Genomic DNA, 27,237 nt, shown 5'->3' on the forward strand with positions numbered 1-27,237 from the left:
AAAAAAAAAAAAAAAAACCACCACAATGGGTATTACTAGGTTTTTAAGTTCTATAACTCCCCAGAATTGTCTAAAGTAACCTTGTAGCCAATCCGCTTGAAGACACTAAAAACAATCTGAAACAGGCCACCCATGGTGCCAAAAGCAGTGTCAAAGAGGAGCGAGAGGGTGCCACCCAGGCCCACAGCAATGTCCTTACACACAATGGGAATGGCTCCCACGGTATGTACAGGGAAAGTGGCTACATCCACAAGGACTCGGAGAGGGATGCCCAGAGCTCGACAAACAGTCTTCAGCAGACAGCAGAGGATCCGGAGAAAGGCCCTGATGACCTTGGCCACGACCTTGAGCACTTTCCAGGGAATGCTCACCAACTCTTGTCCAATGGCCATGAGGTATGAGACAACAGCTTCGCCCAGATGGTATAGGCAACTCTCAACAGTATTCATCACCTGCTTGGCGACAAACAAAAGGAGATGGACGACGTTCCTCAAGACTGCTATAACAAGGTAATAAATCAGCTGGAAAAGCTTAATAAATGGGGTAGCAAGGAAACCCAGGACTTTTCCCAGAAAACTGCCCCCTCCCTCTGGTGGTGCTTCTGGGGACAGCAGGGCAGACTTCTGGCTTTGGGTGCTGGCGAGGGGACTCAGGCTCTCTTGAGACTGCAGAGACCGCTCTTCATCTTGGACTTGGTTGACCACTTCCAGAATCTTCTTCATCTTCTCTGTGTCTTGCTCTGTCTCACCACAGTTGTCCTGGAAGAGCTGAGGCTTATGAGGAAGCAGCTTCTCAAGGTCTCTCACCATCACATCTTCTATAACATCACTGTCCTGGGTGTGCTTGATGAAGCCCATGGCCCAGCCTCCTCCAGGGACCGCACAGCAGGCCGCCAGCCAGATGAAGTCAGGGATAGTCACTTTGCCCTTAAGTCTGTGGTCTGAGGGAACAGCACCTGTGAGGATGTATAGGTCTTTGCCTCCGCTGCATTGTGGGATCAAGGCTCGGTCCATAAGGCTGTTGAGATTCATGTGCCATCGTTCCCGGAAAGACCGGGTCATCGGAACTGAATTTGTGAGTGGGAATGTGGGCATCTGGAGGTCGCTGTTAAGGAGAAATGGGTACAGCTGTCCGATTTCATAGTCAGAGTCCAAGTAGTCTGCATTCAAGGCTTGCTTGCTTCCCAGATTGTTCACAGAGGTGACGGCATCGGCCTCACCAATCACCTCCTCAAGGTCGCTGTCAGGGTCATCGATCTGAAAGAAAGGGGCAGAGCTGAGATTCATCCCTGCTCACAGCACCTGAACCACCTGCCAAAGCTCCAGGAACATCCTACCTTCCATCATGCCTCACCCGTGGGTTCTCAAGACAGGCGCGCGCGGGCACACACACACACACACACACAAACACAGGAACACAAACACGCACACACACACCATGCTATTATCACTCAGTGCTGGTATCCAAATAGGATGCATCCTCCTTCATGTTCCATGCCTGCCCCACCTCATACAGGCATGAGAGCTCCTCTCAGCATGTGTATGTATATACATGCAGATACATGTAGGGGTATGTGCATACAAGCACATGCATGCATGTGACATCAGAGGATAACTTTGAGTGCCATTCCTTGAGAGCCACCCACCTTAATACCCCCCCAAAGCTATTAATTTGCAAAGAATTAAGTTTCATTTTTTTTCAAACAAAATTTGGTTTTGTCATTCCTCTCCAGGCCTTGGCTTTACCTGTTTGTTTTAAATTTAAACAAAAAAATGTAATTATATGCTATATATTTGTGAAGCGTTACATGCACTGTGTACAGAGGCACACAAAAGCCAGCAGAGGGCATCAGATCTCCTGGAGCCTCAGCTCAGCACTTTCCTGGCTGAGCCATCCTCCAGGCCCAAGTTTTCTTTTCCTTTTTCTCAGTTGCTAAGACTAAACCCAAAAGACCAAGCATAGGTCCTTCCAACTCCTATCTTATAATAATCTTTTAAAATTCCTTCCACTTTTAGATTAACTGATGTTTGAATTGATATTTTCATGATGTTTACTATGATTAACAAGCCAATCAATATATCAGCTATCCTATATTGATATATCTTTTCTTCTTTCTATAAAAGTACTTTTGTAGTTCAACAAAATAATATATACATACATAGATTCGCATACACATATAGATAGATGATAGGCTGGTAGGTAGGTAGATAGATAGATGATAGATAGATAGATAGATAGATAGATAGATAGACAGACAGACAGACAGACAGACACACATTAGTCACTTTGCTAATCTGAGGGCATAAGAGCTGAGTTAAGGAAATGTTTTTCTTTCCCAAACTAGGCAGCAGATTCATTGGTCCCAGTGACTGTGGTTTTGCTGGAGGATCCAGCCTAAGGCCTGTGGACTTTCTGTTCACTTTTAGGCCCAGAGAAGATCATAGTAATGGTGTTTGTACCAAGGGCTTGAACAAAAATCTAAAATGTGAAGTACATGATAATGTATCCCCTAGACATCTTGGACCCTTTAAGAAGCACTTGCAGTTCTGGGGAGTGTGTGATTTGCAAGCATGGGTTGTACTATTGAAAGCAAAGGCAAGATACAGAACGGAATGGTCGGGGCTATGTGGGTTCCCAGCACCCACATACTGGCTCACGTCTATCTGCAACTCCACTTCCAGGGAGTCTGATGCCTTTTTCTGCTGTCTGAGTGCAGCACACTCACATGCTGTGCAAACAGAAGCATACAGGCAAACACTCACACACAAAATAAAATAAAATAAAATTTTAAATTATGATAATTTGCTTAAAAGCCCCAAACTATCCCCTCTTAAAAACACCCAAATCATTTTAGAAGGACACATGTGCAATCAACGCTGGTAGATTGATTCCTGGATTGCTGATATTTCCTTTTTATTTATTTATTTATTTATTTATTTTTATCTTGGTCCCTATACCACCCCTACTCACAAACTGAAACAAATCTCTTCTTGCTAACTGATCCCTAATACTGGAGCTAACTCCCTAGACCCACCTTCAAACCTCCAGTAAAGGCAAGGCCATAGGGCAGGCTGACCATGACTAAAGGCTTGCAACCTTTCCCAGTGTAAACACAGAGTAAGGAGGGGATCCTGCCTGCTGGAGCCCCCCACAGTGCTCTCTGTGGGCTGACCCTCTCATGTCACTCCATCCTCCCTAGCCAAAGAAACAGTGTTTCTAGATACTCCCCGCACCCACCCCATCCCTTATAGGAAAAAGATAAGAAGCTCATTCATTTTGCAAGTCTTTTGTCTCCACTTTCTTACAGCTGAAAGATATACCCCAGGAAACAGTAGCTTTGCTGCTGACTGGGGAGATGGAGACACAGCAGAGTCAGGATCTCTGGGGTAGCAGTAAGTTCATGCTTTAAGACGCTGCCTTTCACTAGGATGGTTAGTCTGCCCTGAAGCTGCTTAGCTCTTCTAGGGGAAGTCTGCAGACGACTTCTGCTCACCCTGCTGACGGAGCACAGACACCATACTTGAGTGTCTTCGATGCCAAGGGCCACAGAGGGACAAACTACAGGCCCAAGAAAATGACCAGAGAAGCAGGGATCTTAGACGATGAAGGAGATAAAGGTCAAAGAAAGGAGAGGAGGACGAAGACCAATGAGAGTCGGAGGACATAAGCATCCTGGTACTGGAGAGAAACTAGGACCGGACTGACTCATGGCAAACTGCAAGCTAGCCTTGCTGTGGACCGCCACAGGCCTCCACGTGGGGCACTGAGTGGGGTGCCTCTGCTTGTATTCTGCCCACATGGGACTCACTGGGCCCCACCATTCTGGGATCTTTGCAGAGCCTGATAATTTAGCTTTTCTTTGGGTTCCATGTGTTTTATCCTTCCAAGGAGCCAATCACTTCAGGAGGAAACATGAGGCTTTGTCTATGAAGGATACACGATCCTCAAAAAACAAATCCTGATCCCAAAAAGCAATACAGCTTATCTGGGGTACCCCGGTTATGTGGGGTCCCTTTCCTGCTCCTTTTCACTGCGTGGTCCAGGACTGACCTGGTGATTTTTGATCTGAAGGGTTGCTATCCACACTTCCGGGCACGTGGGAACAGAGCGGGCGGGCTGGGCCCGGAGGGCTGGCGTGGAAGGCTGCTGCGTCAGCACTTCTCTGGCTTCTCCCGTTTGCTGTGCACCAGCAGAGGTGGCACCAGCAGAGGTGGCACCAGCAGAGGTGGCACAGAGCACCGAGCAGCAGCTTTCTGGACTGAAAAATCCCCAAAGCAATGCCAACAAGTCTCCTCCACCCCTGCACCTCACGGTGGAGTTAACAGGAAAGGGTCCTAAGTAACCAAGGTAACCTTGGTCACGGGATCTCACCTCCGCAAGACCTGTTTCCAGTGGACAGGGCTTCGCGTTTCCTCCAGTTAACGACAGATTTGATGGAACGATTTTTAAAAAATGGAAACTCAAGAAAAGTTGAAATAAGAGACCCCAGAGAGGTCTAGGAATTGCGGCATACCCTGGAGTGGCTGGAATTAGAAATGGTTCCAAATGTGCTGTGTGTGTTTGAAATTCACTACATCTTAGGTGTATGGGACCGTGTGGGCCACGCTTGACCTGTCCCACCAAGGTATGCTACATAACTCATGTGACGGCTTCTCCCGGTCCCTGATGCCTGCCTTCCGTGACCATTCATGGCCTCCCTAGCGCCCGCCACCTCATTAACATTTAGCAGCAGCTTCAGCAGCCATTTAATGTGGTTTGAATGTGATCGGCCCCCACCAGGCCATGTGATTTAACACTCAGTCCAACCAGCCGGTGTCAGTGTCGCTGTTGGGAAGGTTATGGATGTTTTAGGAAGTAGAACCTCAGTGGAGGAAATGGATCACTAGGGGCGGGCCGTGAGATTTTATAGCCCTCCTAATTTCCTGTCCCGTCTCTGCATCCTGATCGGCCCAGATATTGTAAACAAACTGACACACCACATCTGTGCCTCACTTTCCCCAACAGGATGATCTGTACCTTTAAACCACTACTAAAATAAATCTGCCCCTCAGCCGTCTGTCTCCACACGGTGATGAGAAAGCAGCTAAGACTCATAATTTCCTACTTAAAAACCGAAGTGACAAATCTGTCCGGGTGGTCTTTCTGTGTACTGGATAGAGTGTCACTGCATTATTCAGTTTGTATTCTAATTTCTGGGCTGCCGAGAGTTGAGTGCAGGCTAGACCTTGGTATTGGTACTCATATGGCTGCACGCTCACTGGGGTGAAAGCCAGGATTACCCCTGGCTTTAATAGCCATGAGGCAGAACATAGATTAAATATGCATGCACTAATTTAACTTATAAGGGCTAATTGGGAATGAGAGTAAGCTAGGCCTGAAGCTATAATTAATAAATATAAGTCTCAGAGTCTTTATTCAGAGCTAGGGCAGGCAGAGAAAGTTCATAACAGTTACACAAATTCAATTTACCCACCTTTCACACCAATCCCTTACAGTAGGCTGTACACAGTTACGTCTCTAGAAGGGCTGCTCCTGAGGCCACTGCTCACCTCTGTCCCATCAAGGCCAGAGGTGGACGACGGCGTCTCCCTCCTGCAGGGGCCAGGCCTGATTTTTCTGACCATGACTTCAGAATAATACACTACCATACTCAAATTAATATGGATGCAACGAGCCAAAATTAAAGCAGAAAAGAAGACCTAGAGAAATCCCCCAAGATCTATCTAACCCAGCGTTGAACTGCCGGCAAAAGATGGGGCAAAAATCATCACAAAAGCAAAGAGCCTTTTCTTTCAAGTCCAGACCCCTTCCTTCCTGTCTCGGTGTCTTTCCCACACTTTACATCTTACTCTCTCCAGTTCAGTGGCTCTCTCCGCTCTAGCTAGCTTAGATTTTCCATCACAGTGAGACATTTCCGCTAGAATTTGCTTCATCCCTACCCTCTAATGCCCTTTTATCATTTGGAAGTTGAAACACCCTTAATTTAAAGCTCCCCTAGAGATGGTCTGCTAGCATCCTTTGGGTGTTTTGGTTCATTTGTTTCCTTATTAATTGTGGTGTGTGTGGGTGGAATTCAGGCCCCCATCTCAGAGGCTTAGCGCTTTACCCTGTGCCATCTCTGCAGCCCCCTTTCTGTTGGCTTCTACTAACTGGCTTTTAGGAAGTGGTTTATACCTAAGCACTCTGCAGGATCCCTGATAAATGGTCTTTCTAAGGGCTCAGTGGGTTGTGTGGTAAATCAACACTAGTTGTCTCAGTCAGGACCCTACAGACGTCAGTGACTCTGGACTAGCTTCAGATTGGTTTCCTCCGTTGAGGGTTTCTCATGGAGAAGGGAGGACAGAGCTGTTGCTCAGAAGGACGGGGGCTGGCTCTAAGCGGCTCCCACAGGGGCCTGCTCGGCAATCCTAGGCAATTCCTCACAGACCAGCCTGCAAACCAGGGCATCTTGATGAACTTTCCAGGACTATTTTTCTCAGCTCAGCTCCCAGCTGCTCTCCGTGAGCCCTGTTGAGCTTCCATGCCACAAGCAGGCAGGTGGCCTTTATCTCTTGTCCCTGGGCATCTCAGTGCCCAGTCCCCGTGGTCCCATAGATCCTCTCACCATTTTTTAAGTAGTTTCCATACCTAAGAATTTCATTTCCTCTTTGCTCAAATATGAATTTATTTTTTTGAGTCACACATATGTGGTAGCAGTCGGAGAACTCCTCCCATGCTCTGGTTCTTGACTGGTGGTCTAAAGGCATCTCTGCTGAAGACCTTTGACCCTTTCCATTTTGCTGGACATTCATCATCCCCAAATGTATCTGAGCCAGGTGTCGGGGTACATACCTTCAGTCCTAGCACCTGGAAGCAGATGCCTGTAGATCTCTGAGATTAAGGCTAGTCTGGTCTACATAATGAGTTCCAGGGCAGTGAGAGTTACATAGACAGGCCCTGTCATTAAAAGATGAAAAGAATTTACTTGCTTTGCTTAAATCTCTCTTCTCAGACTGACTCCTTAGGGGAATGAGTATGTTTTAGCGCCTTCAGTAAAGGTGCCAAGAGTTTTACAGAAATCCTACCTGTTCTAATTTACTTTCTGTTGCTGTCACAAATACCATGGCCTAAAGTAACTTAGGGGAAGAAAGGGCTGATTTTACCTAACACTGCCAAGTCACAGACTGTTGTGGATGAAAGTCAGGGCAGAAAATTAAGGCGGAAGCCTGGGTGGCCCTTTGCTAGTTTGAGCTCTGGTTTGCTCGCTGGCTTCCATCTACAGCCCAGGAATGGGGCTGCCCACCGTGGGCTCAGCCTCCTGTACCAACCAAGACAACCCCCCACAGACATTATTCCTGAGCCAGCCTGTGGAGGCAGTTCCTCAAGTGAGGGTTCTCTTAGCTGACTGGAGGCTGAGTCAAGTGACAGCCAAGGCCACCATCACCAACACAGGGGTATGGGGACTCCCAGACAGTCCTCAAGAAACACGGGGCAGCTTTTGAAACACAGGCTTCTTACTCAAAATGAAAAATGGTTAAAAGTGAGTGATTCAAACATTAATATGCTGTCTGACCTGCTGTCACCTGAAGGGCAGATGTATTTTCTACACCCTAAAGACACAGTTTAATGATCTGCTTATTGCAACTGCAGTAAATTAATGACAACATAAATCCCTGAAGATAACACTATACCTATGGCAGAAGAAGCAGTTTCAGATCAGGTATAGTCTCCAGGCTACACCTACCCCGGGCAGCTTTAGATTTACTGGTTCCCTAGGAGCATCTCTATAGAAAACAGACAGAACCTCTCTGGCTAATCTGCCTCCCAGCTGAGCCCGTCCCTCTGGACTGCTGATGTAATCTGACGTAGTGCCTGTATTTAATGGAATGTTTTCCCTAAGTGTAACATGTTAAATAGGTTTTAGAAGAAGAAACTGTCTCCATTTTACTTGTCTCCAACCTCACAAATAACCTTATAATAAATTCTTTTTCAAATTTAGTAGCAAGAGAAAAGAGTGTTTACCAACAAGCTTATGTGTTTCCTTAACAGATATTTATTTAAACCCATGGCATATCTTTTGTGTTTGTTTCAGAATTAAATAGTATGCCAAATTTGTGATTATATTCATGTTAGAAAAGTGAATGGTTGGTACTTTCCAAAGATTATGAGAGAGGCAATATTTGCCCATTAAACAACACTTATTAGGGCTGCACTGTGTTTGACCTACTGTGGAAGAAATACTGTGGTAAAGTAATGACAGCCACTACTTGCTGACCTATAGGACTATTATTCTAGGCCTAGTTTAAGAGCTTTACATGTAGTGAATCAGTGAGTCCCTCATCTAAAGCCAGCACTACATGTTTGTAGAGGAGGCTGTGCGGAGGTTAGGACTGCTGCCGGAAGAAGGAAGGTGACAGTTTTCAGTGTTATTCAGACTGGCATCAGAGAGCATGGATGTAGCGGTAAATATTAAACAATGGCAAATGGTTCCAGGCACCACACCACGCTACCTCCTCCTACTCTCTGGTCCCAGCAATGTGCTCTCTTGTGACTGACTGCTGAAACTCTGTTCACGTTCCCAGCTTCTGCCCCCTGTGGTCAAAGTCACAATTCCCAGTAACCCAATAAAACCAAAACTCTTGAGGCTTGTAATTTATCAATCAGATTTATATCAGTAAATTCTCACTCCACGAAAACATCTACATGATAAACTGGAAGTCAATTGATATTGATACAAACTGCCCACCTAAATAAGACAAATTGTCTTGTAATAATCCATTTCTTATAAGATATTTTTAGCTACCTGTGACTATTTAAAGCCACATGGGGGTGGGTTATCCTCCTCTTCCTCCTCCATCTTCTCCTCTTCCTTTCTTCTATCTCTCCCACCTTTCCAAAACTCCTTTTTCACTGCCCAGTCATAAGGCCTTGCCTTATCTTATGCCTGCCTTCACCTGCAGATAGACATCAATCCACACACGGACACTACCCACGCATGTATACATACACAGTGCACACACATGCACACACATGCACACATACATATGTACTCATTCTTATGCCCCATACACACAGTGTCATGCACATACATGTACACCAGCATATTTGAAAGCCAAGAAAAAAGTCAGAGAGGGAAGCTGAGGGTTGGCTCTGAGGTGTTTCTACTGACTACAGGTTTGGTGTACTCTTTTAACCTTTGTCTGCCTACATCATAATGAAGAGTCTGTCTGTATAGCAGGCTCAGGGTAGCAGAAAATCATATGGGACTGAGGTAAAGTAGGTGTCAGAAGCACATGGGAAGCATCAGCCCGTGTGACCAAAGGCTCTCCTGAGAGGAGGGAGGATGGGGCTGCTGTAGATAATTCCTGGAGGATGTGGTAGTTAACAATGACATCAGGACATCCAGGACACAGGGAGAAGTCAGCCACATGGAGGTGAAACCTGGGGACACTGAGCAGTTTTAGCAAGATGACAACTATGAGTGAGAAGCCGTATCTGGCTACAAACAAAACATCCTGGAAGGTTTCTGTGTTTGCAGAGATTAACAGACAAACTGGAATTTCAGTACTGTGGAAAGATCGGAATTTTAGAGGTTAATCACTCAAGTCAGTTTTAGCCTTCTGGAACAGCTGTTCTTTCCCAACTCTGTATCCGAACTAACACTTCATAATAACAAATAAAAAACTCTTAGAAGCTATTAGCTCAGTTCCACCAACCAAAGAGCTACACGTGTCATCGAGTAACCAAAGAACTACAATGTGTCATTGGGTAACATCTTGACTCTGTAGGAAAGTTTCCTTCACCTCCATGTACCTGCCTCTCTGGCAACCCAGCAATGTAGTTGAAACTTGGCTTGATTCAAGACGTTTTTTATTCTGTAAAACTATAAAAATCTTGTGATACTGCTTCCATACTAGAACGTGACATTTTGAGTAACCTAAATATGTGTTTCCGGGCCATGGCTCCAGAACAAACTATCTCTTACACCCTCTAAGATAAGGACGGGGAGACAGGCACAGTGGCACATGCCTTTTATTTCCAGCATTAGAGAAGCAGAGGCAGACAGATCTGAGTTCAAATCCAGCATGGTCTACAGAGATAGTTCAAGGACAACCAGAACTACATAGAAAAATCTTGTTCTGAAAAAACAAAAGGAGGAGGAGGAAGAAGAAGAAATGAAAAGGGGATAAAGCTCTCTGCTCCTCCCTTTTACAGAGACAGCCACATCTTCTCGTGCAGTACCAGCCTCGTCCCTTAGACAAGATGGTGAAGGTTGGTGTGAACAGATTTGGCTGTATTGGGCGCCTGGTTACCAGGGCTGCTTGCTTTCTGCTCTGCATCTGGCAAAGTGGAGATTGTTGCCATCAGTGACCACTTCATTGACCTCAGTTACGTGGTCTACATGTTCCAGTGTGACTCTACCCATGGCAAATTCAATGGCACAGTCAAGTCAAGAATAGAAAGCTTGTCATCAACAGGAAGCCCATCACCATCTTCCAAAAGCACGATCCCGATAACATAGAATGGGGTGATGTTGGTACTGAGTATATCATGGAGTCTATTGGCATCTTCACTACCATGGAGAAGGCTGGAGCCCACTTGAAGAGTGGGGTCAAAAGGGTCATCATCTGCACCCCTTCAGCTGATGCCCCCATGTTTATGACAGGTGTGAACCACAAGAAATATGACAACTCACTCAAAACTGTCAGCAATGCATCCTGTACCACCAACTGCTTAGCCCCCCTGGCCAAGATCATCCATGACAACTTTGGCATCATGGAAGGGCTTATGACCATAGTTCATGCCATCACTGCCACTCAGAAGACTGTGATTGGCCCCTCTGGAAAACTGTGGCATGATGGCCATGGGACAGCCCAGAACATCATCCCTGCATCCACTGGTGCTGCCAAGGCTGTGGGCCAGGTCATCCCAGAGTTGAATGGGAAGCTCACTAGCATGGCCTTCCATGTTCCTACCCCCAGTGTATTTGTTATGGATCTGACATGCTGCCTGGAGAAGCCTGCCAAGTATGATGACATCAAGAAGGTGGTGAAGCAGGCAGCAGAGGGCCCACTGAAGGGCATCCTGGGCTACACTGAGGACCAGGTTGTCTCCTGTGACTTCAACAGCAGCTCCCACTCTTCCACCTTTGATGCTGGAGCTGGCATTGCTCTCAATGACAACTTTGTGAAGCTCATTTCCTGGTATGACAATAAATATGGCTACAGCAACAGGCAGGGTGGTGGACCTATGGCCTACATGGCCTCCAAGGAGTAAGAAACCCTGGACCACCACCCCAGCAAGAACACTGAGAGGAAAAGAGAGGCCCTCAGCTGCTGAGATGAGAGCTGTGTGGAGTTTCCGTTTCCGTCAGTCCCTGCACTGACAGTGCCTTTACCCATCTGTCTGTCCTGCTGAACTGAAGGGTCAAGGCTACAGTCCAACTGCCTCTGCTCCACACCTGGCACAGCAACCCACCCACAGATGCGTGCAGGACTCATCACAATTACAAAAGAGACTGGAAAGAGAACAACTGTTCTTTCTCTGTTGCTGCCTCAAAACTTCCACTAGGAAAAGGTAGTGCTGAGGAAGAGTCATCAAAATGGTTCTTAAACTTGGATGGGCTGCCTTGGCAAGGGTGGAGTTTCCTCCCATGGAGAATTTTAAGCCACAACCAGATAAGCAGTCAAAGGGGAGCCGACCTAGTGAATGCCAGTTTAATTGGGGACAGAGCCTCCCTATGGCTTTGTTTTATTTTTTAACAAGTCTTAAATAATAGAACAGGACAAATGGTGTGTGTTCTGCTGGGTAAGGATGATGAGAAGCAAGTGAGCTTGAGTGGGTGCGAGTGTGTGCATGCACACACACACAGGCACACACGAAAAATGCACATACACACACACACACACACGTGCACACTCACACATGGGCACACACACACACACACACACACAAACACACAGGCACATACTCTTTGCCCATCCCCATTGGGTGGAAGAAGTCCCTCCTTACCAGGAAGAGCAAGAACCTTGAGCTAGACCATTAATCAGACAGATAATCTTACCAGAGCCATCTGGAGCAGAAAGACTCCCTGTGATAAGGCTCCCTGTGATCAAGGCTGGATTTAACTTTCTTTGGGGCCTGGAGGCTTCCATTCAAACATCTCACCATGGACAATAAGGAACTGTCTTTCAACAACAACAAAAGAGATCCAGGGAGCCTTAAACAGCAGCCTTACCACACTAGATGGAGGAGGGACAGAGAAAAATAAAGTACTGACCCACCCATAAAGAAATAAGCCTGCCTAACCCCCCTACTGTAATTCTGAACCCCTTGAGAACAGAAGCAGCTATAGAGGATTTGGATGCTAATGTTCTTTCTTCTGCTTTTTTAAGACACAGAAATCAAAAGGTTTCCATTTCCCGTGCTGTCTGGTACCACAAAGGCCCTGCTGGCCTTTTTCCTGGTGAATCACCTTCCTCGGGGCTCCCTGGCCCACACACCTTCCTGCTCTGGCTTCCAGCAGTCAGCCAGGCTGGGCACACCCATGAGTTAAGTGCTACACGATTTGCAAGGATGCTCAGACCAGCTTCTCATCAACTGACTCAGAACTGCTGGGAAAAAAAGGGGGCCCCTTCCCCCTCTGACTCTTTTTTTGAAAAAAGAAATTAAAATAGAACACACCAATCAATTCCAAGCTGGGGAGGCCTGCACCAGGGCAAGCCAGCTCTCTGGGGACTGCTCTGGCTGCCTCTGCTCTCTCTGAGGTCCCCATTCAATCTCCTAGGAACTCAAGAAAAAGCCTGGATCTTCTCAGGCCTTCACAGCCTGCAGAGCCCTCTCAGGTTTCAAACCCAGGTGTCCTAGGTTCCTTCCCTATGACATAGAATCTTGTTTGCACTGGAAACAGCTTACTTTTCCAAAGCAACTACTCTTGGCAGTCACATATGGTACTGAATTCGGAGTGTCTGCTAAAGTTAGGAGTCCCCATTCCTAACATCTTAAATCGCTAGTTCTCCAAATTTGGTTCATATACAAACACATTGGTCTTTGTTAGAATGCAGGTTCCTGTGTTCAATCCATGGTACCCATGAAGGAGAAGAGAACTGTTGCCCCCAAAGTCCCTCTGAGTACCACAGGCTTGGTATGTCCTGCACACCATAGCATGTGCACACTTACACCCACCAGATATTAACACAAACACATAAATATTTTTAATTTGGGGCGAGGGGAGACAAAACTTTAAGAATTGCAGTCATCTGGTGTCCTGAAATTTCCCAGCCTGGTTCCTTGAGTAGTAGTTTGTCTCCTCTCCTATGTCTATAAATCTTCTAGTGTGTTCTCATGTCAGACCCACCCCACCCCCATGTACCCATGATTAAAAGTCTACAACTCTTGCATCAGTGAAGGTAAATATCAGGGATCCTGTTTTTAGAGAATCCAGCAAGCCTGATGTGGAAGGACAGGGGCTTTGTAGACAATGCAAGGATCAAAACTGGGGGAAAAAGTGCAGAGACATGTCTTGGTCCTTGCAGCTCGGAGACGAGAAGGATGTCTCAGAGGACAGCAGCAAAAAGCTTGGCCAACAAGCTGCATGGGCTTAGGACTCCACCTGAGGGACCAATGCCAGCTCCATCTGAACTCAGAACATTTTTATGGAAGGGCATCTCCATATCAGATTATCGTTATAATGGAAAGCCAAAGCCAACAAGACCTCACTTAACATGCATGAAGCTCTGGCTTCCATGCTAACACTGAGATAAAGGAAAAGGAGATGGGATAGAAACGAATGAGGAAGAAATATGGACATCTACCTTACAGACTGCAGGTACTACCTTACATCTACCTTTGAGCGATGGTGACTCCTGACTAAAAGACAAAGGCTCTCTTTGTAGACTCACAGGAAAGGGAAGGAGGGCGGCGCTGTTTCTAGTCATCTGCGAGTCATATATTTTTCTGAAAGGCAGGAGAGAGTAGACTGCATTTGAAGCCCTCAGCTCTTCTGTGTCTAAGACTTGTATAAAGTGTTTCTGCTAATCTACAAGTTCACCCACTGAAGGGGCCCATATGCCCTCTTCCTGGGGTGCAATGATTGCTTAAGTCATCTTTGTTGGGACATCATAGAACCTCACTAGGAGGAGGAGTATGAAGTAGCATGTGCATCTCTAAGCGCAATCGAAATTTCTGGACTGTTGCATACACATTACCCACACCTACACAATCCATGAAGACTGGTTACCTTTGAGACATGACATCTGTCTTTTACATGCTTTGAAAATCTCAAAATAAAATCCAATCTTGAGCATATGTTATTTTTGTATACATTGAAAGCTCTAAATAGTATAAATAACAACCACAGTGGCCATCATCAGCAAAAGGCTTAGCTAAATATTTCTCAGATCTACTTTTGGCTGCTGAGCCATGCAGGAGTTAGGACAGCACTGCCTTCAAACCCCACTGACACTGCTCAAACCACAGGTGCCGAGCGCTCAGCATTTGCTGACATCTGTTGGCATCTGTCATTCACAAATATATTGAGTACTGGTATTGCCACTAAATCAGGAGCTGGAAATTTATATCCCATGAGCCAATCCAATCTATACATGTTCATAAGTAGGGTATTCCTATATTGCCTGTGACTGTTTTGTTAAAAAAATATAGTTGAATAATTGCAACAGAGACATCTGACCTATTTCTTGTTTGGCTCAGTACAGGAAAAGGCTGCTAACCCCAGAGTTAGGCAGTAATGTCCAAGGAGAAGCTACCATAGTCCTGGCCTGTCTCAGCAGGACCTGGAGTCAAGTTATGTAGTACTCAGTCACAGAAATAGCTGTGTGGTTGTAACATGAAGGCAAAGACAATTTTAGGGGTGACATTATAGAGTATTTTGATGGTTTGAATGAGAATGGCCCCATAGGTACATATGTTTAAATGCTTGGCCCCCAGTTGGTGGAACTATTTGGGAAGAATTAGAAGGTATGATCTTGCTGGAGGAAGTGTGACAGTTGAGGTTTTGAAGTTTCAAAATATCCATGCCATTCCCAATGTGCCCTCTCTGCCTCCTCTTGTGGATCAAGATGTGAGCTTTCAGCTACTGCTCCAGCTCTCTGTCATTGTGCCTTCACTCCTCCATCATGGACTCTAGCTCTTCAGAATCACAAGCTCAATTAAACTCTTCCTTTACAAGCTGCTTCCCCTGGTCATGATGTTTTAACACAGCAATAAAAACCCTAACTGAGACATAAGGGCACTTGACTTCACTGGAAATATTACAGAAAGCCAAAAGCAATAGAGAGAGACTGAAGTGTGCTGGGGCATATGAGGGACAGAGAATAACCAGAATGAAGCCCTGACCTCCAGAGTTGAGAGCATGACAAGGCATGTGAGCCCAGATAAGGTGGGAGGAGGGCAGTGGCAGGCAGGACAACCCTGTGGGCTGTGATAAGGAGCTGTGTCTATCAGAGAGAAATGGGGTACCCTGAAGAAATGAGAATGTTCTGAGGACTTCTCTAGCTTCAAGATAGGGCAGAGAAGGTCCAGTGGTTCAGGAGAGATGGGCTGACTTTAACCTTCAGGAAGTTGAGTTGCAGCTTTCAAAAGTATGAATCTCAGAATTGAGATGGCAAAGACCACAGGAGTGAAGTTAGTGCAACTCAGGTCCAGAAAGAAGGCAATTGGCCTCATCATTTAAATAGGTATGTCTGATGCTGTTTCCATAACAGAAGATTCAACAGAGATACCCAAGAATGAGGACAAGACATGAGTTCAGTGGTGGATGTTCAGTCTTTCAAGAACACACACAGTGGCTGTAATGGTTCACTTTAACTGACAACACAACCTAAAATCACCTGGGAAGAGAGTCTCAATGGGGATTTGTCTACACTGGGTTAAGCTGTGGATATCTGTGGAAGATTGTCCTAAGTTAATTAATGTGGAAAGACCAAGCCCATTATAGGTAGCACTATTCCCTAGGCAGGAGGTTTTGAACTGTATAAAAAGTGGATAAACAGAGATGAGTACAACCAAGCAAGCACGAATGTATTCATGTCTCTCTGCTCTTAACTATGAGTGTGCTATGACTAGCTTTCTGAAGTTTCTGCCTTGATTTCCACACAGTGATAGACTGGGACCTGGAATTATGGATTCAAATTAACCTCTTCCCTAAATTGCTTCTTTTCAGGGCAACAGAAATGAAACAGATGGGGATCACTTCCTTAGAGGGTCCTGTTCAGTCATGCATACTAGTCCTTTCAATCAACAATTGGATTTGGCTCTATTCCTTTGCTTTATTAAGAATGTTAAGACAATGAGCCATAGGGTTTCTGGAGCCCCCACTACTCTCAGAATTCCACATAACAGCATATTGGCCAAGTTGAAGTGTGGATTAAGGGTCAATATGGACTCTTGAAAAAGATGAAAGTTGTCAGTATGCTTCCTACAGTCATAAAGGGATTTCCACACTTGGGGCTAAGCTCTGAAGATTCCATCTCTGCACCTAGTACTAGCCACTCTGGGCTTCTTGGTCCCTGACTACATGATTCCATGTCCTTAGCCTGCTGCTCTAAACACAAATAATAGATAGAACCCCTCCACTATGTCTTTTCCATGACACTGGACTGGAATCTCTTGAAATCATGAGCCAAAGCAAACCTCTCTCCTGCCCTAAGCTGTTTCTGTCCAGTATGTATTCACAGTGATACAGAATAAGGAATAGCATTGTCTGGGTTACTGCACATGGACCTGATGCCTGCTTTGCTAAAGAACCTGTCTTGTTCTAGCCCCTAAAGGCATCTGATGGACAACTGAAACCACACTAAAAGTTTTGGCATCTCTGCCTTCATCTTGTGTCTGCTGTCTTAGCCTCTGAATCATGGACACAAATTGATAACTTGAAAGTTTTGTCTGACATTGTAGGCATGGTTAACTTGCCCTGTTAGCCATGAGTGCTAACTTTCTTGTGCTTTCTTGCCTGCTTAAGCACTCACCTTATCATAAAGCCCAGACCAAACCACAGGAACAGGGCTCTACAGAAAACACATCCTCAGTTCCTAGATGAAGTCACAAGCCACAAGCCTACCACATGCAAAGCCAGAATGCTTGTATAGAAAAAGGAAACGTCATTGAAAGCCACACCCTTGACTAAGGAACAGTCATCAAGCTTCAGGCTTCCCTCCCTCCAGCAGAACAGGCTGGTGATACCTTCAGCCACAACCTATTCACTTCATCTCTCAGGCTGAACTGCCCATTAGTACTTTGCCTGTCTTGTATGTGGCTCAATCTCCTTCCTTTCTTCCACACTCTAAGGAAGTTCTGTCCTTGAGGTGGGCTCCATTACTGATTTAGTAAGCCTCAGAATGTGCTAGGTTGACATGGCTTTACTTCCCTGGAAAGCTAGACATCCTGCAGGGATGAAGAGACAAGACAGCAGTCTTCACTGAAGCCTTGAAGGTGTTTCACATTTAGAATGTCCAAAACCAAGCCCAAACATACACCATACACACACACACACACACACACACACACAGAGAGAGAGAGAGAGAGAGAGGGAGAGAGAGAGAGAGAGAGATTTATTAAGGTATGACTGATACATCAAGAAGCAAACATATGTACAATTTTGAGGAGTTTTGGTGCATGTGAGCACCTTGGTGTCAACATGCAAAGGTGGCAAGCATACATCTTATACATCTTTCAAGGTTTCTTTGTGTCTGTGCTTTTGCTGCACTGAATGACATGAGACCTGTCCTCTTTAGATGACTAGTTATAGTGACAACTTTGGAGTTTTGATTTCTTTGAAAAATCACAGAAATATTATAAGAACATGTTTTCATTTAATCCCAGGTGTGGGATATAGGGCTGCTTCAGACTGTCCACAGCAGCTGACTATGATTTACCTCGTGCTACAGAAGGGGTGTGATTTTTGCAGAGAGTTCTGAGATTCTGTGATGTTTGAAATTCTGGGGACTTTTCAGAGGGTATATAAATGCTAGATAGAGCCCCAAAAGGTGGCGGGTTATTGGTTGCTGTTGGTTGCGATTAAGTAGTAGTGTGTAAAGAAGAAAAAACCAAGAAAAAATTAGATATCCTACCAGGAAAGATCAAACTTGCCTCAAGGAAATTCAATGTCCCTAATCAGCAGGAAGTAGTCTAACAATAATGTCACCACCTTTCTGACCCCTGACTTTATTTAAGGATCTCTCCTCTTTCCTTTCCATTCTTTTATCTATTGTTAGGAGGTTAAAAGTAGCAAAGACAAGATACAGTTAGTATTAATTATAAACTTGACAAAATTAGAATTACTTGAAACATGGGCCTCTGAGAATTGTCTGTAGAGGATTGTCTTAATTATGTTAAGGTAGGAAAACACACCCACTGTGGGTGGTACCATTCCCTAGGCAGTGTATCTCAATATGTATAAGAGTAGAGAAAGCTAGCTGGGCACTGGCAGGGTTGCATTAATTCACTGATTTCTGGTCTTGACTGTGGATGACACCTTGACTTCCCTAAAATGATAGATTATAACCCAGAATTGTGAACCAAATAAGCTCTTTATCCCTTTTGGCTTTCATCAAAGCATTCTACCATAGCAGCAGCCATGAAACAAAGGACTATTAACCACTCTTTCTATGTGATGAACAGCATCACCAACTGTAGGCTCACACTGTGCAGACTTGTAAAAAAAAATCCACCCAGTGTCACTAAACTGTACTCATCAAATAACAGCCCACCTCATGCCCCTCACCTCTGTAATCAGCATGTCAGGCAAAACCAGCTGGCTTTTCCAGGAACCCCACTGTATCATCCACAACCCCACCCATCCTCTTACCTAAAGATTCCTAGTCCTTTCTTCAAAACACATTGAGACCCACACTGTCATGTCACGGCCCTCCAAACTCTGACCTAAAAGCCATCACTGTCTCTTGCTGAATGACAGACTCCTAACGAGTCTCTACCTCTACTCTTGATCCCACAAGGCTGTTATGGCAACACCAAAATCAACTATTCTAGTAACTATGAGTTGGATCACAGTGTCAGCCTCTGCCCAGAGCCCTGCAGGAGGCCTTTCCATTTCACATGGTGGAAAAACCCACTCCTCACAGCAGCCCACAGGACCTGCGTGACCTCCAGAGCCCTCCCACAGCCAAGCTGGCCTCTTGGCTCTTCCTCAGGCAGAGATCACACACACCAGAGGGCCTTTGCACTTACAAAGCCTTCTGCCTGGAATGTTCTTGCCTGATATGTCTGCTCAAGAGGCCTCCTCCCTCCCTTCCCAAAAGTTTCATTCTCAATAACATCTTGGCACAAAAACCTGTTCACGCTTCACCTTTTCCTGATATCTTATGTTAATTAATTTTTCTCCCCAACACTTAAAACTACTGGTATGTTAATTGTTTTTAACTTGTTTTACTTTCTTCTGTTTCCTTTATCAGATAATGGCCCCCAGACAGAAGGTAATGCTGTCTGTTTGGGTCACTGATCTAATCTGAGCTATGACGCAGGGCAGATGCTCAATGGATCCTTGAGTAAAGGGGCCTGGTGTTGTGTGGCAGTGCTAACAGTAGGGCAACCGCAGCTCAGGACAATCTGAAATTAGCATGTAAGTTAACCCAAGCATAATATTTAATTTATATGTTTAAATAATGCTTTAGGAATGATTCCTTTGGGGTGAGTACACTTCCATCAGGGTACAGAACCAATAAAAGCTCAGCTGAAGTACTGAGCGGCCTGACCACACAGGGTTCAGTGTAAGGGTCAGTTTTCTTCTGGACATCACTCCTTCCTTTTTTGTTTTTGTTTTGTTGTTGTTGTTGTTTTTCTCCAGACAGGATCTCATGTAGCCCAGGCTGATCACAAGCTCACTACGTAGCTCAGGATAACCTTGTACATGGTTGACGCTCCAGCCTAGGCCTCCTGACAGGTAGGATTATAGGCAAGCAGCACACACCCACATGGCTCTTCCCTTTCCACGAACAGACACAGACCGAGAAAATCACTGCTCCGACCCGCGCCAAGCTTTGTGAGATGAAAAGGGAGGAACCGGAGCATGAATAGGAAATGCATCTCGCACGGGGAAAATTCCAGTTTCCCTTGACTGTGGAGCTTCCCCCTGAGAGGAAAATTCCACAGAGACAACAGCTGCCATGCTTCAATTTTACTCTTAGCACTGATAGTTCAAAAGGGAGAGCTAGAATCCCAGATACTAAAACATGAGTCTCACAGGAAGTGCCTATCACTGTGAGCCAAGCGCTAAGCTGTCTGTCAGCAATCTGAAGCAGTGATTTTGAGAGCCACCTGTTTCTGCTAAAGCCAGAAGCTAACAAAAACAAGCAAACAAAACAAAACTGGTTCAATTTCAATAAAACAACAGATCTAATCAGACAGCTTGAACTCTGAAGAAACCTTTAAAATATCGTAATTGAAACATTTTTCAATTAAATGAAAAATGCTAATTATACTTTTCCCAGATCCTTCTCACCCACTCAACTCCATACCATTTCTTTCTCTCTTTTTAAAAAACAAATATTTCTTGGTGTGTGTTGGGGAAGGGGGGCGGAGTGCAAAGGTCAGAGGACAAGTCGGTGGAACCACTTCTCTCCTTGTACCATGTGGGTTCCAAGCATCAACCTAGGTCCTTGGGCTTGGCAGCAAGTGCCCCTCGCTGCTGAGCCATCTTGCCAGCCCTATGAGCAACTTACGTAGAAAGAAGCATGACAGAGAAGAAATGGAGCTAAAAGGTTTGATAGCTCAGCACCAGAGCAGGTACAGGCAGCCTGGGCTCTACTAGTCACCCGGATAACTTAATTAGCCATGCTCAATGTGAGCTTCCTAAACTATAAAACATGGGTCACTGGGGCCAATGACTTTTTTAAAATAAGGGTTGATGATAAAGAAGTAAGTAGTCAAGTGTGGAAAGTTACCACTGGGTTACAGAGGGCAAGCAAGCCCTTAGCCTGATCCTAAGAATGGCCCTAAAGATTGATTCCCATGAGTGATCCAATGCAGGAAAGTACTCCACTCTCTGAGGAAACGGCAGGTGATTGTTCCAGGAGCCCTCCCCAGTCCTGCATGTCCAGCTTCATCCAGGATCTAATGCTCTTGCTCACTGTTCGTGACATTACACTTCTTGGTTGCTCAGCACCAGAGACGGTGAAGGTATCCCTGATGTCTGTCTGTGTTGCTGGTTTCTATCACTGTATTCTACCCATCTGTGCACCCATCAATTCAGGCACCCATTCATCCATCCATGCACCCATCCATCCACCCATCCATCCATCATGCACCCATCCATCCATCCATGCATCCATCCATGTATCCATCCATCCATCCATCCATCCATGCACCCACCCATCCATCCATCCATCCATCCATCCATGTACATATTTATCCATGCACACATACATCCATGTACACATACATCCATACACACATCCATACACACATACATCCATGCACACATACATTCATGCACACATACATCCATGTACACATACATCCATACACACATCCATACACACATACATCCATGCACACATACATCCATGCACACATACATCCATGCACACATACATCCATGTACACATTTATCCATGCACACATACATCCATGCACACATACATCCATGTACACATTTATCCATGCACACATACATCCATGTACACATACATCCAATTGCTCCCTCCTTCAGGCTCTCCCCATATATCCGATGAGCACTGACATGATATGGGATGTAGAGTATGAGATTACTCACAGGTCTGTGAGGAAGTGTAAAAGACACCCACCTAGTCCAGTGTGTGCACATTTGTGATGACCCAGCACCCTTTAGGCCTTGACAAAGTACACACATTAATACTTACTATAAGTTTCTACAGGTCCAGTGCTACACTGCATACTTACATACATTGGCTTGTGTATTGTCACAGTTCTACTCTACAGGGGATGCCACTATTGCCTCTAATAAACAAACAGGAAAAACAGGGGTGGCAGACACAGGTCACATAGCTAGTACACAACAGGCCAGCAATCTGAACCAAGCCTTTTATCAAGAAGTAAGGCCTATGTCTGCTGCACCCTCTACACAGAGATCTAAGTGTGTCAGCTTCAATATGATGCAATGAAGAGGGGGCTGAAGCTACACTACATTAAATATTGTGGCCAACTGTCTCTGGGTGCGTAGGCAGGAAGCAACTGCCAGAAACTAAAGCCAGAGGACTCAAGGTTCTAAGTGAAACTACTTCATGTGCATTTGCTAAGATATGAAATGCAACCTTCCAAGGCCCTCCAGAATCATCGCCATCCCTGCAGAGCCAGAGGAGGATGAACAGCATTTCCACGTCTGCATGCATGTCCTCACTTGACTGTGACGGTGGAAAAGAGGAAGAGTAGACATTAAGATTCTCAGATGAAAGGGCCAAGAGAATCAAGATGACGAGGAATAGGTCCTGTGTTCAGATAGAAGCTGCGTGGCCTCAAACTCCAATTAGACAAGAGCCAATTCCCGCATGTCAATAACAAGGAGACAGTGACTAATCTTTGTGTAGCTGTTTAAGATCACTAATGTACAGCGCCATTACTGTAGTACAGGCCAGTTCAGTGTTTCTGTCTACAAGACAGGGTCTTTTATATTGGATTTGGACACAAATATGCTTTTGAAAACACTAGTACCATATACAAACAAAAATCTGTCTGTTATCAAGATGTTGACCGTGTTCTTAAAATCTAACACTGCTCTGGGATTCTGGAGTCATGGGTGTCTGAAAATACAAGGAGGCTTCTCCTATCTGCCGCTCTCCAGCAGACCTCAGGGTTTTCTCCCCTTGCCTCTCCATTGTCCCTCAAAGTTTTCTATCAGTAGACAATAGGGCTGGGGATCCTGGTGCCTGTGAGCACAGATGGGAACCAAATCTTTGCAGTGTTTCAAGGCCCAGAGCTGTTGCTGGATTGGAGGCCACAGAGAAAGATTCTGGGCTCTACCCATATGTACTGACTGGTTTTGTGTCAACTTGACATGAGCTGGAGTTATCATAGAGAAAGGAGTCTCAGCTGAGGAAATGAGTCCATGAAATCCAGCTGTAAGGCATTTTCTCAACTAGTGATCAAAAGGGGAGGGCCCAGCCCATTGTGGGTGGTGCCATCCCTGGGCTGGTAGACCTGGGTTCTATAAGAAAGCAGGCTGAGCAAGCCAGGAGAAGCAAGCCAGTAAGTAACATCCCTCCATGGCCTCTGCATCAGCTCCTGCTTCCTGACCTGCTTGAGTTCCAGTCCTGACTTCCTTTGGTGATGAGCAGTGATATGGAAGTGTAAGCTGGATAAACCCTTTCCTCCCCAACTTGCTTCTTGGCCATGTTTGTGTAGGAATAGAAACCCTGACTAAGACACCATATAAATGTGCTGACAGCAGGGCTCCTTACCAACAATAAGAACAAGTGAAGTATAGCACCAAAAACATCCAAGCAGAGCCACTAACCACTGCAGGGCCACTAACCAACCACTGCAGGGCCACTAACCAACCAGTGCAGGGCCACTAACCGACCACTGCAGAGGCCACTAACCGACCACTGCAGGGCCACTAACCACTGCAGGGCCACTAACCGACCACTGCAGGGCCACTAACCAACCACTGCAGGGCCACTAACCACTGCAGGGCCACTAACCAACCACTGCAGGGCCACTAACCACTGCAGAACCACTAACCAACCAGTGCAGGGCCACTAAGCAACCACTGCAGGGCCACTAAGCGACCACTGCAGGGCCACTAAGCAACCACTGCAGGGCCACTAACCAACCACTGCAGAGGCCACTAACCGACCACTGCAGGGCCACTAACCAACCACTGCAGGGCCACTAACCAACCAGTGCAGGGCCACTAACCAACCACTGCAGGGCCACTAACCAACCACTGCAGGGCCACTAACCAACCACTGCAGGGCCACTAATAACTCCAACGGCTCACAGTTATTTGATCCATTGCCGATTACATTCTTTCTATGTGCTGAGTAAGCGCTACGTATGCAAGAATGAGTAACTTGATGTCTTGCATCCTCAGCTGGAATTCTAGGGCTCGAGTGAGGGAGACAGACAGACAGATAGGCAGACAGACAAGCAAACAGGAGCAACCTATTACAAAACATTGCAGTAAATATACAAATGAAAAAAATCAAAGCTGGGTGTGGTGGCTTTGATCCCAGCATTCAAGAGGTAGAGACAGGAGGGGTCCCTCAGCTTGAGGCCAGCCTGGTCTATACAGAGTTCCAGGACAGCCAGGGCGATGCAGAGAAACCCTGTTTCCAAAGCAGAGGGAAAAGAAGGAGAAGAAATCAGCCATGGTAGCTCACCAACCCCATACTAGAGAGGCAGAGGCAGGAGGACAGTGAACTTGAGGACAGCCTGGACTACATGGCAAGACCGTGTGGACGTTAGGAGATGGACATTAGCAGAGGAGGCCTAGGAGTGTGGTCTTAGCTTAGGGGAGATCTATCCTGTTGGAGAGCACTTTGGGGAGACATTATTCTAGCAAAGCTATGAGGATGGGATGGGCAAAGGTGAAAGGTCAGGGTTCATGGGAACTACGTAAGAAATGCATCCCAGTGGACCACAGGTAATGCAAACCTTGCAACATTCCCATGGGTGTGGTGACAAGACAGAGCCTGGCCCGGAACTAGGGTCCCCAACACCCAAAGGCTCTTGAAAATCAAAGTGCTGGACCTGCTGCTTGAACTTTGTCCCCAAGGTGCTGCTATTCACCACCTCAAAGGCTTAAGCCCTTGGGACCACATTTCTGCATCTTTTCTGAAGAAGCCTTCTTTAGGGAAAAGTGCAGGCTGCCTGAGAGCTGCCTGAGAGCTGCCAGCTGGGCTGGGTGCCACCCTGCCTGACTCATTGTCCAGCGCTGAACTCCGTCTGCCTCCTGGACCTCTCGATCACGCTGACCTCATAAGGTGATGTGGGCACAGATGGGCTGCCAATAGAAACGTCTTGGAAGCATTTAGAAGCAAATGGAGCCCTGAGCAGGATCACAGTTCAGGCTGAAAGGCTGGTGTTGAGACAGAAGCAGGGACAGCCTGCTGCAATGGCTCCAGAGATCACCTGCATTTCTGTCTCCTCCCCTCCCCCTCCCTGCCCTTCCCTTCAGTGTTCTTTGGATCCCCTTGCTGACTTCAAGGTAAGGTATTGTGGAGCCCACCATCTTGCAGGGAAAAGCAGCCCCAGTTCTCAGCCTTGGCAACTCAAAGGGTGCTGAAGTTACTTGTTCTAAGACAGTCTCACGTAGCCCAGGCTGACCTAGCAGCCTGAGGATGACGTTGGCATTCTGATCTGAGTGCTGGAACTATATGGGTAACCCCATTTTATGCAGTATCGGGGGGGGGGGGTAAAAATTCCGGCTAAATGCATGCAGGGTAAACACCCTCTGAGCCCAATCCTCTGGTACGTTTCAGAAGTCAGGACTCTCACAGCTGCAGCTGCCCTCTAGAACTATCAGCTCTCCACATGACCTCGCAGGCTCGCCCCATTACTCCACCCAGGGTCTCTACAGCCTCACTGTCCAAGCCTGTTCCTTATGACTCTCTTAATAACAGGTCCGAGGCTCTGCCTAAGTATCCCCAGATGACTCCTTCACGTGCTCCTCCCTCCCGTGATTCCTCATTATGAGTCCTTGGGTTTCGGGGCTCATAATCCAGTATTAGTTTACTTGCCCCATTCATTCCCAAGCAATGATCCAAGAATCTGCCACGCCCATCTCATACAATACCAGTCTGAAATTCCTTCTTCCTCTGCCTCCTGAACCCTGCTAATCCTTCCTCACCCAGCACAAATGCCAGCCAGACCCTAAGATTAAATCGAACAGGACTCTGTTTACCTTGGTTAAATTGTGTGTTTGTGAGCATCACAACAGCGGTTAGAACTACGGGGCTCTGGAGAACTTCACAGAGAGGAACTCATCTAAACACTCTGTACTAGGGAGCCCTCCGCAGTCAACAGGGTCAACAGCTAGTCTAAAGGATGCAGTATCTGGATGCACACAGGGAGGCAGCAGTGGTCGGTCACCAGGTATGTCCAGAATTCTCAGGACTTCACCCCCCCCCCCCAGGTTGTTTGTCTCCTCTAGACACTAACGACTAGGTTACTGCTTCTCCGGAAACCTAAAGACCTCCTAAGGGTGCACTGGGGGGAGTGAGTTTAGATCAGCATGTGTCTTCCCTATGTGCATTTCTGGCCTGAGCTCACAGGTCCCTCCAGCAGGCCGCTGGACACGGAAGGATGTCAGAGGGCTGTCGGTCACACAGGGCTGGAAGGCTGGGGAGATGGCAAAGAGGGGCAGAGCAGAGTGTCTTACTGAGGGGTGGAGCAGGTCAGCAGGTTCTGCATGGCCCATCGAAGCTTTTCGATGTTTGATCCCTGCCACCAGACAGACCCAACACTGTGAAAAGTGTCTGGATTGTAATGGTCTGATCATCTAGAGATCCGAAGAATCAGGAAAAACTGGTTCGCCCTTTCTACGTGGGTACTACCCCACTGAGCGTCTCAAAGTCCTTGCACTGTCAGGAGCTTTCCCCTAGCAGAAAGGACAGTGATTTTGTAGACAAGCTGGGTGGTCTTCTGCAAGCTCCTTCACCCTCCTTGCCTGGAGCTGCTCCCTGTAAAATGGGGTGAACTTGCCCACTGCCCCAAATGTTGCCGAGGAGACAGGGATGGGCCTGAGAAACTGTGCTTCCCGCGGATATGTCTGGTCTCCGCTAGCAAGGCTTGTCTCCCAGTCCGTGTTCTCTAATACCCAGGAAACCAACCAGACACTGCAGACGTCTGCGCCCAAGAGGAGGGAGGGCTATCTCCCCTGGGAACCTCCCGCCCCTGCGGCTTAAGTGGAGACTCCCACCGGGGCAAGGCAAGCTGCAATTGGGGGTTTGGGGGAGACACCGGGGTGGATCTGAACCTCAGATTCCCGCCCGCCTGAGCCCTGCTTACCTGGGGCTCCAGCAGACCGCTCTGCTTGGCGCTGCTGGACGCGGGACGCGCAGCGCGAAACGCGGAGAACACGGGGATGCGGTGGCCCGGGCTGTACAGAGTGGCGAAGTGCTCGGAGCCCGCGAAGCGTTGACAGATCCTCACGTGCGCCTCGGTCGCCAGCCCGGCGGGCGGGGTCCCCGCATAGAAGAAGCGGTCGCACTCGCCGAAGCCCGCTTGCTGCGGGAGCATCAGCCGGGCCTGCAGCAGCCCCGCCAGGGCCAGGAGGCCGCCCAGCGCCAGCCAGCGCGCACAGCCCAT

At 46.8% G+C, this 27,237-nt stretch overlaps 1 protein-coding gene across 1 annotated transcript; it reads right to left on the bottom strand.

Annotated features, from left to right (window-relative positions):
* Positions 1 to 27,237, bottom strand: ENDOD1 (endonuclease domain containing 1; the record flags this gene model as incomplete). Its single annotated transcript, XM_080930058.1, has 2 exons — positions 1 to 1,256; positions 26,938 to 27,237. 2 exons carry the CDS (start codon positions 27,235 to 27,237, stop codon positions 51 to 53), a joined length of 1,506 nt encoding a protein of 501 aa, XP_080786184.1. The 3' UTR covers positions 1 to 50.

This window comes from Micromys minutus, assembly GCF_963924665.1.
Source record: "Micromys minutus genome assembly, chromosome: 16".
NCBI lineage: Eukaryota > Metazoa > Chordata > Mammalia > Rodentia > Muridae > Micromys > Micromys minutus.